This window comes from Gigantopelta aegis, chromosome 14 (genome assembly GCF_016097555.1).
Source record: "Gigantopelta aegis isolate Gae_Host chromosome 14, Gae_host_genome, whole genome shotgun sequence".
In the NCBI taxonomy this organism is placed as follows: domain Eukaryota; kingdom Metazoa; phylum Mollusca; class Gastropoda; order Neomphalida; family Peltospiridae; genus Gigantopelta; species Gigantopelta aegis.
The window spans coordinates 35,884,663-35,898,953 of record NC_054712.1 but is presented as its reverse complement, the minus strand read 5'-3'; the positions used below and the strand labels follow the sequence as shown (position 1 = coordinate 35,898,953).

General features: G+C 35.1%; 1 protein-coding gene across 1 annotated transcript in view; it reads right to left on the bottom strand.

Moving 5' to 3' along the window:
• Positions 1-8,328: 8,328 nt before the first annotated feature.
• LOC121388686 (adenylate cyclase type 2-like) overlaps positions 8,329-14,291 on the bottom strand; it is a 179,013-nt gene continuing 173,050 nt past the window's right edge. Inside the window, exons 23-26 of the mRNA XM_041520139.1 lie at positions 13,312-13,413; positions 12,123-12,237; positions 11,473-11,597; positions 8,329-10,013 (exon numbers count right to left, since the gene is read on the bottom strand). Of these exons, the coding sequence (XP_041376073.1) occupies positions 9,873-10,013; positions 11,473-11,597; positions 12,123-12,237; positions 13,312-13,413 (483 nt within the window). The 3' untranslated portion in view covers positions 8,329-9,872. The remainder of the gene's footprint in view (positions 10,014-11,472; positions 11,598-12,122; positions 12,238-13,311; positions 13,414-14,291) is intronic.

The window sequence follows — 14,291 nt, the reverse complement described above, 5'->3', positions numbered from 1 at the left end:
TCAAAGGCCGTGGTATGTACTACCCTGTCTGTGGGATGGTGCATAAAAAAAAAAACCTTGCTGCTAATCGTAAAGAGTAGCCCATGAAGTGGCGGCAGTGGGTTTCCTCTCTCAATATCTGGGTGGTCCATAACAATATGTCTGATGCCATATAACCGTAAATAAAATGTGTTCGAGTGTGTTGTTAAATAAACATTTCCTTCTACTTCTTATATACTAATGAAAAGAAATAAGGTATTACACAAATAATATCAAATACTGACTGCAGTCAAAACCCATCCATAGTATCAGGAATTTAACATTACTGACATTCAGCCCCACATTACAACTTTATAATAGGAAACAGGACAGGAAATGTTTTATTTAACGATGCACTCAACACATTTTATTTACAGTTATATGGCATTGGACATATGGTTAAAGACCATTGAGAGATGGGATACTCTTCTTTTTTTTTCAATTAGTAGCAAGGGATCTTTTATATGCACCAACCCACAGACAGGTTAGCACATACCACAGCCTTTGATATACCAGTCGTGGTGCACTGGCTGGAACTTTGTATCAAATACACATATTAGTATGCTAGTAATAAATTAAATTTTATCTACAATTCCATGTGTTCCCTTACTTTTTTGCACTAGTATATATCAGTCCAATCTGATTAAAATTAGCTCTACTGGTCTACCAGTAGATCTAACAGCATTGCGTGATTCACCCGAATCATTTCGTATACCTTCGGCATAATCCCGAATGTTTTCAAATATTTTAAAAATCACTGGCATGATTTTGCAAGTAAGGTTTTGATTGGTGGAATGAAAGGTCAACTGGACATGAGCTCCAACGAGGTGCTGTTAGATCCACTGGTAATAGTAATTAACCAGTGGAGGTAATTTTAATTAGATTGATCAAAGTCTGTGGTATCAGCGGGAGTAGCTTGTGTTGCATTGATATCAGTAGCATATTCAGGAGGCCAAGTGCTTGCAAACAAATTGACTGGTACCATCATCTTCTATGATATCACATTTATCTAACTTTATGTGCAAAATCCAGTTTAGCGAGGGACCACAATTGCTCCCCCTTCTGAACAGGCTACAGGTTTTCTCTTACACCGACATCAATCTGGGATCTACATTCAGAGTTTTATCCCCATTATTTGGATATAATCACATAAATAAATCACAGAGCACATACACAGCAATGATAACCACCATGCAGGTTTGTTTTTTGTTTCTTTTTTTTTAAGAGTCTGCTCGATTCCTGTTTTCTGAAATCTAGGACTATGTTCCCTCTTTCTAGGAACAGGAATGACTAGAATTTACACTTTTCCATATACCAAAACAAACAGTCACCAGTTTCCAATACATGTTTATACAATCAACTGATAGGAATAGGAACTCATTTTTAAGAGTGCTTGATTCCTGTTTTCTGAAATCTAGGACTACGTTTCATAATTCCAGGAACAGGAATGACTAGAATTTACATTTTTCCATATACCAAAACAGTCACCAGTTTCCATTACATGTTTATACAATCAACTGATAGGAATAGGAACTCATTTTTAAGAGTGCTTGATTCCTGTTTTCTGAAATCTAGGACTACGTTTCATAATTCCAGGAACAGTAATGATTAGAATTTACATTTTTCCATATACCAAAATGGTCACCAGTTTCCAATACATGTTTATACAATCAACTGATAGGAATAGGAACTCATTTAACATGCCCATATCCAATGAAGGTTCAGGCACGCCCACCCTGGACTTAACCTCTGACTTCGCCAATGACTAATTCCAGGACGGGACGGGGTGGGGGGGGGGGGGGGGGGGGGGGGGGGAGGGTAAATCAATTGATAATTAGAACCTTAACCAAAATTTAAATCATCCATATGGATACAAAAATAACACATAAGTAAGGTGATATCAAAGGGACCAAAACTTTTAAATCCTATCCAAATAGATAAAAAAAAAAACAAGAAAATTAAAGTGACATCAATAGACATGCTTGGCATTGCTTGCCAAGAGTAATGAATGACTAGAGTGTAACTTTTGATATACAGTGAAACCTCCCTAAACCGGACCCCCTAGGACCAAGTAAAATATCCGGTTTTAAAAGGTATCTGGTTTAGAGAGGTTCTCTTTATACTGATATTTAAAAGGAGACTGAAAAAAATGTCCAGTTTTGAGAGAATTCCGGATATCACAGGGTCTGGTTTTGAGAGGTTTCACTGTACGACTAAGACTAGATTTGAACATTAACAAAGTTTTATAGGAATGAATGATGACTGTAGATTCTACATCTTCCAATGTAAGATTACAGCTGCGGATTGATCACTTAGGAACTTGTACAGACTTGCAGGGTCGAATTTACGAAGCCTGTATTTCTTAAACACAGGTGTTTAAGCATTGTAAATGTATGTAGTTACACCTGTGTGTAAGTCATAAACTAGTGTTTAAGCATTGTAAATGTATGTAGTTACACCTGTGTGTAAGTCTTAACACAGGTTTTGTAAATTCGGCCCATATTGTTTTGAATAACCAGATACTTATAATAGGATATTAAACATGCTTTCATTTCGTATTATGTTTATGTCGCGAGTGAAGTAATTTCCAATTTCCACGAGTTTTAGCGAGTGACATTGAAAATTCGTTCACGAGGGACATACACATGATACAAAATGATAGTGAGTTTAATATCCTACTTATTACCCATAATCGATCTTAATTTATATCACTCATCTCGTATAGTTGTCCTGTAAGGTTGTAGTGTGCCAATCAATGATGTCATAGTGTGATTACTTTGGCGTTCCAGTGGGATGTATCACTTTGATATGTACCAAGATACTTTTAACCATATGGGTAATAAATCTGTTTTCTGTACAGGGTTACAGAATGAATCATATACTTATTCATGTTAAGAATTGCACTAAAAAGATACTAGAGGTTTACACTGGCGAGTTTTCTTTCAAAATGTAGGGGGCTGTTTAAGAAACAGGTGGCTATATCTACTGAGCACTATATGGTGTATATAACTGTTAACAAAAAGGTAGGCAGCTCTGTCTACCGAGTTCATGTACAAACTGTATGAATCAGCAAAGCTGTTATTAAACGTTAGCCATGCCTTTCCTTTTTTTTCATACCCAGATGAAAGAAGTAACAGACTAAGTAAATTTTAAACATACTTATTAATAAAAACACAAAGATCATACAGTGAAACCCCTCTAAACTGGACACCCGTGGGACCAAGACATGTCCGGTATTAAGAGGGATCTGGTTTAAAGAGGTTAAGTTCTGTCCTGGTATTTAGAGGGTCTGGTCTTGAGAGGTTTCACTGTATTTTAATTTGAATTCTGTTTTAGTTTTTGACCAGCAACATTCAATAATAGCCTATAAAGTTGCAATATTAATTGACAACATCTTATATGAGATTCCGATTCCCCGATGACCTCAATTTTTACATTTACCAAGACATGAACAAAGTCGTAATGCTATGATTCAACCGATGTAATGGTTATAAATTGTAATGACTATAACGGAAATTTAATTATAAGATACATAATTTTAAGCATGAAAACTAGGTGGCAGTGACAACAGAAGCACTTATAGGTGCGGGGATTTGGGTCCTGGTCTGCAGTTATAGGTGTATGATTAGTACCAGTCGATACTAATCATACACCACCTGTAACTGCAGATCAGGACCTGAACCCTCGTGCTTATAAGCTGTGTTCACACCTACTCTCAAGTTAAACTGGTTTAACTACTAAAGTAGAGTCGGAAATAGAATAAAAATGATTTTCGTCAATTATTTCTTTCATATTAAACAGACAAGTAAATATTTTGTAAATATCTATTTAAGGATAGTCTACCTAATTTAAAATTTACTTGTTTTGGCTCTCATTGATGCACAAGGTGGTGTTTACTCTTGAAATTAAAAGAAAGTCTGTTTCAATAATGTACACAATTCACCAATTCAAGAGTAAACACCACCTTGTACATCAATGAGAGCCCAAACAAGTGAATGCTCAATTAGGTAGAGTATTATTAAATAGATATAGCATTGATTACCTTAAGTGCATAGCTACCCTATGCACTTAAGTTGAGCTTAGGGCTAAGATCGCTTCGTGGAATGGGGCCCTGGGTCCTAATTCACAACGGTCTCTTAGGCTCTGCTAGACAACAAAACATCCTCTTTGCAAGTCTGTTAGCATTGCACTGCGAGATCGCAAAGTTCTGAGAGTTTAGTGAATTAGGCCCCTGGACCCTGTTTTATGAAATTATCTTAGCACTAAGATCACGATCTTAACACTAAGATCATATTAAATGCACACAGTAGCTATATATTTAAAGTGATCTTGGCACTAAGATTGCTTCATAAAAAAGGGCCCTGAACGTATAAATACATGTATCATATATATCATTACTGGAATGATTCAGATGCGGATCTAGGGGTATCGGAAGACTAGTTCTCTCGTTAAATGGTTTTCGTATGCAATTAACTGATGTTTGTCTTTATAAAGCTATTCGACATAATTTGTATTGATTTGTAAACGGTTCTGTGCAGCCAAATAATATGCAAATAACCGATTTATGTTATAAACTGATATGCAATCAAGTGGATTCGACAGTATATTCAAGTGCCTCTTTTTTTTCTTTTTTTTTAAAGAAAAGGTTTCAATGGGTTGCACTTTTCATGAGTTGGTCCACGAGCCCTTATACCTGTAGGCCAACTTTCCACTTATGCAATTTTACACATGTAAATGCATGTGACTTTATTGATACAGTGTATTTACATAGTACCTTTTTCATATACGCAATTCTGCGCATGCTGAGCGATTTTTCTGTGCACAAGTTTTTTTTAGCACAGTGGCATCATAACATGAAATATTAACTTTCAGCTTAATGCTGAAAAAAGAACATCAATCGATGGCATGGTGACGTCATAACATGAAATATGTACATTCAGCTTACAGCACAATTTGATGACGTCAAATTTAGTAATCTGCTTGCGAAAACACAGATGTGGAATAGGCTCAATTCTGGGCACAATACAACGTGGCAGATTCACGGTAAAGCTTCAGTCACACTGTCAGGTATTGAGGAATAGGTATTACTACATTTCCCACCCCTACGGATTGCCAAATTTTTGCTGCGTTTGGTATATGCTATGTATATCGAAACTGCAGGCTTAATTTGAACATGTTCAAAACTAATGTGGCTGGAGCAATCATCATTACGTATATAGCCATATGTAATACGTTTTACTATGAATATTGCCGTTTTAACAACGTAATAATACCTAGCCCTCAATACCTGACAGTGTGACTGGGGCGTAATGGAAAATAGGCCTTTTGTGGATTAATCATGTTTAACAGTTACTTGTCAGCATATAGGCTAATAAAGGAACTACAATGGAATACCAAAATATCAATCATAGAACATCAAATGTGACACACCCACACTTTACAGTTAATTATTTGGAGTGATCTCGTGAATAAATGATTTTGGATATCTAACAGCAATTAATTCTCGAGGGCACCACATAGCTCTTCATTCTTGCATATATTTCCAAGCAAATACTGTGTCGGAATAATTTCTGTTTTATAAAACATCACAAAGTATCACATTGCAATTTGCTATAAGCATGTTTAGGAGATTGCTACACAGTTTTAAAACATTAAATAAGCAGTAGTTGCTAATCAATTTTCAACTGACTAGAAATGTCGCTAATCAAAATTATGAAGAAAAAAAAGTTTCCTGTAGACCCTATAAATTTCACTAATTTTATCTTTAATACATATTCAATATGTTGTTTTACTTTTTTAAACAAACCATAACCACAGACTATAGGAATAATTACAGTTAACATTTTAGTTCATAATCCATCATTACATTGCTAGAATGCAACTGATCAATTTTAGATTACAATGGACCATCGAAATACAACTAGTTCCATGAACTTAACGATGGCACTAATGACAATTGTCATAGATCAGGGACTGTATGAAGAGTTTAGGCGCAAAACACGATATATCCATTTTTCATTTTCAGTAAAAGTGATTTTTTTAACTGGCATATATCGTGTTTTGATACAAAAAAAAGAGAGATTTATCCAATACAATTTCATAAGGATCAATCACATTTTGCAGCAAATCAGCGGGCCTACGATTAGCCCTTACTGACATACAATAATGGCTTTAACTAAAAACTAGAAAGAAAATGGTTTATATCGCATTTTGCGCCTGAACTCTTCATATATACTGATGACAGTTTTTTGCCACTGAATACAAATTATTGTCATTGATTGAAGGGATAACTTGTGTTGTAAAAAAAGGTTACTGGTTTAAAATTGCTGAAGGCAAGCAGATAATTGCCATACATGTAGGTGAGCAGTTTGCCTACTGCAAAAACATTTCAAAATTCTTAAAGGGACTGACCCTAGTTTCAACCCGTGAAACCTAACATTAAGTTTAGTTAATCTACAAACCTGTAACACATTTGGATAAAATTTCAGTTGAGTAAAACATTAGTCTGTGACTTTGAAAAGGTGAAATACCCTCTAAAAAACAGACTAAAACTTGACTCATAACTCTTTCTTCTCAGACGCATGTGCGTTTTTAAAAATATGAGAAATGCATTTGTGATATTAAAAACACCAGGATGACCAAAAAAAACTTTGAATGTAGGGAAATGGATAATCTAAACAATAATATCTAAGTAAAGTATGATAAAGCTCTAATAGTCAAATATATGCCTTAGTGTTTGAAAACTTGGGTATATGTCCCTTTAACTTTTAACCCTGAAGAATACGCTCATGCACTCATTTTCTGCTATCTCTGTAGGAACTGTTCAACAAATGCATAACAAAATGAGGCAATTTGTTTACTCCCTTCACTCATCACTTTTTAACATAAAATATTCCATGCGAAACAATGCATACCATAATCTCTGTCCATCTTCCAATGTTAAACGATTGTTGAAGGACACCATACAGTATGCTACATTATAATTACAGGTTATATACATGTACAAGTATATACGGTTACATAATGAAAGACTCAAGTAGCACATGTATACACTGTTGCTAAATCAATTTTGATCAAGTAAAATAATATTTACACTGTAATGTATTCCAAAAGGATATATATATATAGATACATAGTCCCTATATACACATATAGAAGCAGTGTGATTTAATAAATAAATGCATATATATACAAAAATCTATGTACAATGTTGCAAAAAATATCACAAGTAATGCAATGTAAAAAGTGGCCATTGTTGTAAATAAATTATCAGCTGTGTGGAAGGAGACAGGACAGATGTGGATCTTTCTTCGGGCAGCTTCTAGGGCCATACTTAGTAGGGAATGGGTGGGGTGCGGTGGGGGTGGGCAACAGGGAAAATAGTCCCCTCGGAGCCCTCCCAACATGAACGTGCTCATACCTAGAAGGAAGGGGTAGGCAACACAGAAAATAGCACACACACACCCCCCCCCCCCTCCCAACATAAAAGTGTCCATTTTAATATACATGTGTACTCTTCAAAAAAATGTAGGGGAACCTGAAATATAATGTTAATATCAACTATTAGACCAAACATACATTTTGACCACAAACATCCTAGTAAAGAACGTTCAGGTCTGTTTATCAACCCACCGAAACACATTCCATGTTTGCACATGCATCACGCAGTTGCCCCGTGCACGTGCGTGAGGTGTCATTCTTGATTTTGACAATTTCCAGGAAGGTCGATTAATCACTGTGAAACATTATTTCTGTCAATCTTTTTCATTCTGTTAATCATAGTTGTTATTGTTTTGCTTTTAGTAATTTTTATTGTTTGAATTTGCAATTTACTGATAAAAACGTCAACTTTCAAATTTCACTTCTGACCCCAATCGTTCTTCAAGATCTTTGGTGGTCATAAAACCTACTGTAATACTGAACTACCAGATGTAATGTTTTCCCAATTAATTCACTATTATCATATAACCATTCCCCACTGCTAATACACCATACAATTTTGGCAATTGTAAATTCTTATTAGAGTTCCCCTACTTTTTTTGAAGAGGATATAAAAGTGTCCTTTTTGATTAACTGAAGAAGATTGCTTCCATATATTGCTTTATTATTGCCCCCACCCACTCAGGCTTGAATGTCTTGGCAGAAATGCAGCAAATTGCCGCAATGCCCTAGTCATATATGCTGCTATGCCCTGAGAAGGAAGGAAATGCTTTTATATAACGACACACTCAACACATTTTATTTATGGTTATATGATGTCGGACATATGGTTAAGGACCACAACAGATATTGAGAGAGGAAACCCACTATCGCCACTTCATGGGTTAATCTTTTCCATTAGGAGCAAGGGATCTTTTATATATGCACCATCCCACAGACAGGACAGCACATACCACGACCCTTGATATACTAGTTGTGGTGCACTTGTTGGAACGAGAGCAATGCCATGAGAGTCTCATGACCAACTGGCCGTGCCTTATTTTGCATGTTCATGATTGGTCATCGTACTCCAACATGACTCCTGAAAGTTGTTTTATTACAAAAACATGAAACCGTTCGCACTTATTTCTTTTGAATTGGTGCTGTTGTGTTATATTATGATCATTGTTGAAGTCAGTAATTAAATAAAAACTTCAACAGTGGCATGTGGCGTTGCCCTCTAATTTGCCAAATTCGAGGCCTGCCCAACCCAAGTTATTTTAGTCTAGTTATGGCCTTATATGCTAAACAAAGGTTTGACTACATCCTAATATGATCTACCTCGTATGACAATGAAAATATAAATAAGTTTTCAAAAAGAAAGTTTACTTCCAAATTGGAACAGCTTCTAAAAAAAGTCAAATTTCAAATCTGAACACATCTGGATAAAAATGTAAATAAATGAGTATAGAAAATATATTGTGGTTCTTCGTGCTGTACAGCAGGAATGTAAATGTTTATGACAATGTTAGCCATATATTCATGCTGAAATTCCACCAGCACCAGAGTTTAATCAGATATCTTTCTAAATTCCAATATCAGTCAATTCACAAGTCAAAACTGGGCTTTTCTCCACAATTTGAAATAAGAAGAAAAAAGAAAAGAAACATGAAACTCAATTTCACTACAAGTCAATAAGAATTTTAAAATTCCCAGTTGTGTGTATTTATAAATTGCACATATCTTGTTATTGTGAAATAAATATATTATGTAACCAATGTATTCAAATGAGTAAATTATTGAAAACCGTTTTCTCTTTTCATGAATCCTTAACCTGACCTCAAACTAATGGCATTTCCTCCCTAAGATACTTAGTAGACTGGTCCGAACATCCCAACAGCCAATGGGATGGCTAAAAAATCTTCCAAGGAGTCTTCTACTTGTTGTTCCAGTCACGCGACTGAAAATTCCTCCTTTTTCCTAAGCAGCATCAGTTGACAAGAAATATTAATATTTGATGTCTGCTCACAAAATGTATTTTTATGTTTATGAAGTGAAACATCCCATTTTGATGAGAAATTAAATTTCACAAGTCTATGTAATGGGCATCAAGTCGATTTTCAGAGAAAAACTTACTTCTTTGTTAAACTATATGCTGCCTTTCTTTTGTAAAGAAAATACTGCACATATTCCTCCACACATAAATACCCATTACTTCTAGAAGAAGCAACATCTGTCATTACCCGGTACTGAAAACGTCTGCAGTAGCTTATGCCATCATGTACACCAAGAAACACATCTTTGTATTTCTTTTACAGAAACCAAATTGTCACTTCGGTGAAGATGTATAAATTATTGTTCACACAAAATATAATGTTGCGAATAGGCAATCTTTCCCAAAAGTATTTTCCAAACCACAGATTACGAATGTGATGTTATAACTGTGTATCTATACTCGCACTGTGAGGCGTTATAAAGTATGTGTGCATGGGTTGCTTCCCTTTGATTTTAGTCAAACCTCGATACTTGTACGAGTAACCTTTCGAGATTAAAACCTGTGCCGACTTTTCACAAACCTGCGGAAAGAAACAAATTATAAATTAATGTTTTTTGAGAAAAATTCTGAAGCATTTGTATCTAATTAGATTTTATAAATATTTAATATTTATTTTGAATGAAAGTAAAAAAAAAAAGAAGTTTTGTTTAATGACACCATTAGAGCACATTGATATATTAATCATCAGCTACTGGATATTAGACATTTGCTAATTTTGACATATAGTCTTAAAGGAAATCCCTATATTTTCCTATTAGCAGCAAGGGCTCTTTTATAGGCACTTTCCCACAAACAGGAGAGTACATACCATGACCGTTGATATACCAGTCGTGGGCCACTGGTTGGGACTGAAAAAAACCCCAGCAATCAGATAATGTGTTCAGTGTGATGACTCAAGAACCTCAGGTGACCACTCTACTGACTGAGCTAGATCCCACCCGTTATTTAGAATGAACAAGTAGGCATATGGAGAAAATAAAGTGATATAGACATTCAAATCTCTGTAACTTTGTATACCAACTACATCACATGTCCTTTTTTTATTCAAATAGCTCACTTTTATCGAAATAGCAACAGTGTCTTCCCCAGACAAGACAGCACATACCACAATATTTATTATATACATGTCATGGAGCATGGTTTTCAATGGAAAATAACCCTCTTTTGTCTGTCAAGGGAGACAAACTGAACCATCTTGAGTGCAAAGAAAGGAACTGAATCAGCCAACAGCCAATATATCTATAGAACCATAAATTTACAATGTTTATGATGCTTAAACTAAATTAATAATGAAACAAGCGTTCTGAGAGTACTGCTAAAGCAATGTATGTCACCTAACAGACCCAATAAATTGTCACATCTCCTAATTAAGCTCAAGGGCCATAACTAGCAAAAATGTGTAAATCCCATGAAATTGAAATTTGATTGAATATAAGCACGAAAATAAGTTGAAATGAATGAATAATAAAGCTATATAAACAAAAAACAATTTCAGTTCAATATTCTGAGGCATTACAAAAACAAAAGTTTACAAAACTATAGTGGAACAGACAGATGGATAAACAGACACGCAGAGTCAAAACACATGGTCCCTTCTGGTTGAATTGATAGGGAACTAATATCCTAACATAAAGTTAAAGTTTGTTTTTGTTTAACAACACCACTAGAGCACCTTGATTTATTAACCATTGGCTATTGAATGTCAAATATTTGGTAATTATGACTATAGTCATCAGAAGAAACCCGCTACATTTTTCCTAATGCAGCAAAGGATCTTTTATATGCACTTTCCCACAGACAGGAAAGCACATACCACAGCCTTTGACCAGTTGTGGTGCACTGGTTGGAACATGAAAAAACCCTCAATTAGTTGAATGGATCCTCTGAGGTGGTTCAATCCTGCGATGCAAGCGAGCACTTAACTGAATGAGCTAATCCTGCCCCTTATCCCAACATAAAATTTCATTTTCAAATCTGACCTGTATTTTCATGGTTTCGCCTGAGGAATCCATTCGACTAGCCACGTTCACGGTGTCACCCCAGATGTCGTACTGCGGTTTCCGGGCTCCAATCACCCCAGCGGTCACAGGGCCACTGTTGATACCTAGAACATGCATAGAGATTATTATATACGAGCTTGTGTGTTGTACTGATTTTACGAAACAAGTGTTAGGATTCTTGTATTGTTCGAGCGGAGCGAGTGTAATAATTTCTTTATTATCCATAATATTATTTTTATGAACAAGCTAGGACCATGTCAAAATGTTTCAAACGTAACTAGAAGGAGACAAATAATGACGACATTTTGGTAAGCGATTACACAGAGCTAAGACTGGGGAAGCCGCATTAAGTTATGACGTCGCTTCCCAAAATTACGTCATTCATTGGGAATGTGAAATAATTATGACACAAGTGTGTCGTACTGGTTATATTTCCCTGAATATCTTGAACCATGTGGATAATATAATACAGTATTAATACAGTATTAAATCATTGTAATGTACCGGTATATTTTACCACCCCAAAATATACCCTGAAATGCCTTCTAGTGGCGTTCTAGTGGGACGTATCACTTTGATATGTACCTAGATATTTTTTAACCATATGTGTAATAATTTTGAATACTGACCTACTCTAAGCTGGAAATGGTTGAAGGAATGTGCATTCAGCTTGATCAGGGTAGACAGCATGGCGAGAGCGAAGTCAGTCATCGTAAGCAGATTTGATTCACAATCAGATGGCTCCTAGAGGCACAAATACGATTTAAAAAAAATTAATACCATTTGCAGATTTTAAAAATAAAACTGAATTATTTATTTTAAAATACACTTCCCTCTACGTTTTACCACAAAAACATCACCCATTCTACAAAAAAAACAAAAACAACCCAGTCATTTCCATTGACTTAAACCTGAAATATACTGGCTTTTTGTTGTTGTTGTTGTTGTTGTTTTTAATTCTTAAATAAAGAAAAATAATTCTCTGCATGACTGAAGCCATATATAATTTATGAACGCCATAGCTGATGGTTTTTTATGGCTCTACACTTCTGACAATATTTGCTTTTACCTAAATATTAATATCACTAGTAATAAGGCTTAAATTACATATGTATTTGTTGATTCAGATGTTTGTTCATGTAATTAATGTATATTTATGTTGTTGTTACTGCAGATAAATGTATATTATATTGTTATTTTTGCTCTGCCCATATTCGGGTGTTATGCAAATAAATTATTCTTATTCTTCTTATTCTTATTCTTATATAGTGGGGTTTTATTGGGTTGTTAAGAAAAAGTTTTTTCTCAAATGAGGCAAAACTTTTTGGTATACTGGTTACATATCAAAAAACAACTTAATTAATTTATTTAGCTAATCTGAACATAATGAATTTTCAAGTGAATTGGTCATATTATCGGGAAGAGGGTGAGATAGAGACATCACAATTATCATTTTATGCCCAATTGGTCTGCCATATCTTTCCCCCTACGCCTACTTGATTGAATAAACGTTATTTACAGCCGTTGCACTTGTAGCTGGCTTACACAGACCCATGATTGTTAGGTTAACTATATGTCACGGTGTAATATAATCGATTTCCATTGCGTTGTTTTTTTATTGGACATATGGCATTGGTGACCTGGACATCACCTAAGAGCAGCCAGTCGTATGTCTTGAAATTGTTAACACACGTACATGTGTAAACAACTATGTGCTATAAAAAATAACACATGTTGTTCTCACCAACGGGTGTGTAAGAAAAAAAACCCATAACTTCCCCACCCCCACCCCCAAGAACAGCCCTTATTTAATCTCACATTTTTGTTTTCCATGCCTGGTTGTAGACCTGTGGCTGCCATGTATGTGCTTCCAATTGTCTTGATTTTCTCCACGTTGATAAACTTCGACAAAGACAGAAGCTGAAATAAAATATTTCAATAGCAACATCAAAATAACATTAAAATAACAATAAGCATAGTTTGTTACATTGATTATAATTATTCATGAACGTTTAATTTGTATTCTTTTATGGGGACAATGGGGATAAACTTTGTAATTGAAGCTGTGCAACTTTAAAGCCTATCAACCAACTGCTTGTAACATACATGTATTTGTTCTCGGAGAAATTCCATTACAAGAACAAAGAATTACTATGGTACTAGAGTGGCTGTTAAGTACTGGAACTATTTATCTTACAATGGTTATAGCAAACTTTATTACATACCTATTCAATCTTACTATAATGATAAAGACATTTTGAAACCATGTGATACATTTATTTTGTATCGCACATATGTGCAATATGGACCGGAACTTTTATATGGGGAATTCCCTTTTTTTTTCTTTTTATTGCAATTAGCGCCTTTTATTTACTGACATCATATACTCTTCAAAAAAAGAAACGCATAGAGCATATTTTTCATAACATTAATTTTAAAATAACACAATAGTGAATGTTTTAGTATTATCTTATTCTATAGCTAGTGGATATGATATCATGCAATTCTGAAGCTGACAAAACGCATGATTTGACATCAGCACGTGCAAATATGTTTTTCACAATATCCATAATAATGGTTGCAGAGCTCACATTTATCATGTACAAATCATGCACGTACAGCACGTGCACTACCCCTTGACAGAAAATTGAGTTACATTCACACACGCATTATCGATAGTGTCGCTACGTAACGTTGAAATTATGCCCAGGCTGACAGAACCACAACGTAACAATGCAATTGGCCGGATGGAAGCCGGAGTACAATATCTAGGCTTTGGCACCGTTATCAGCAAACTG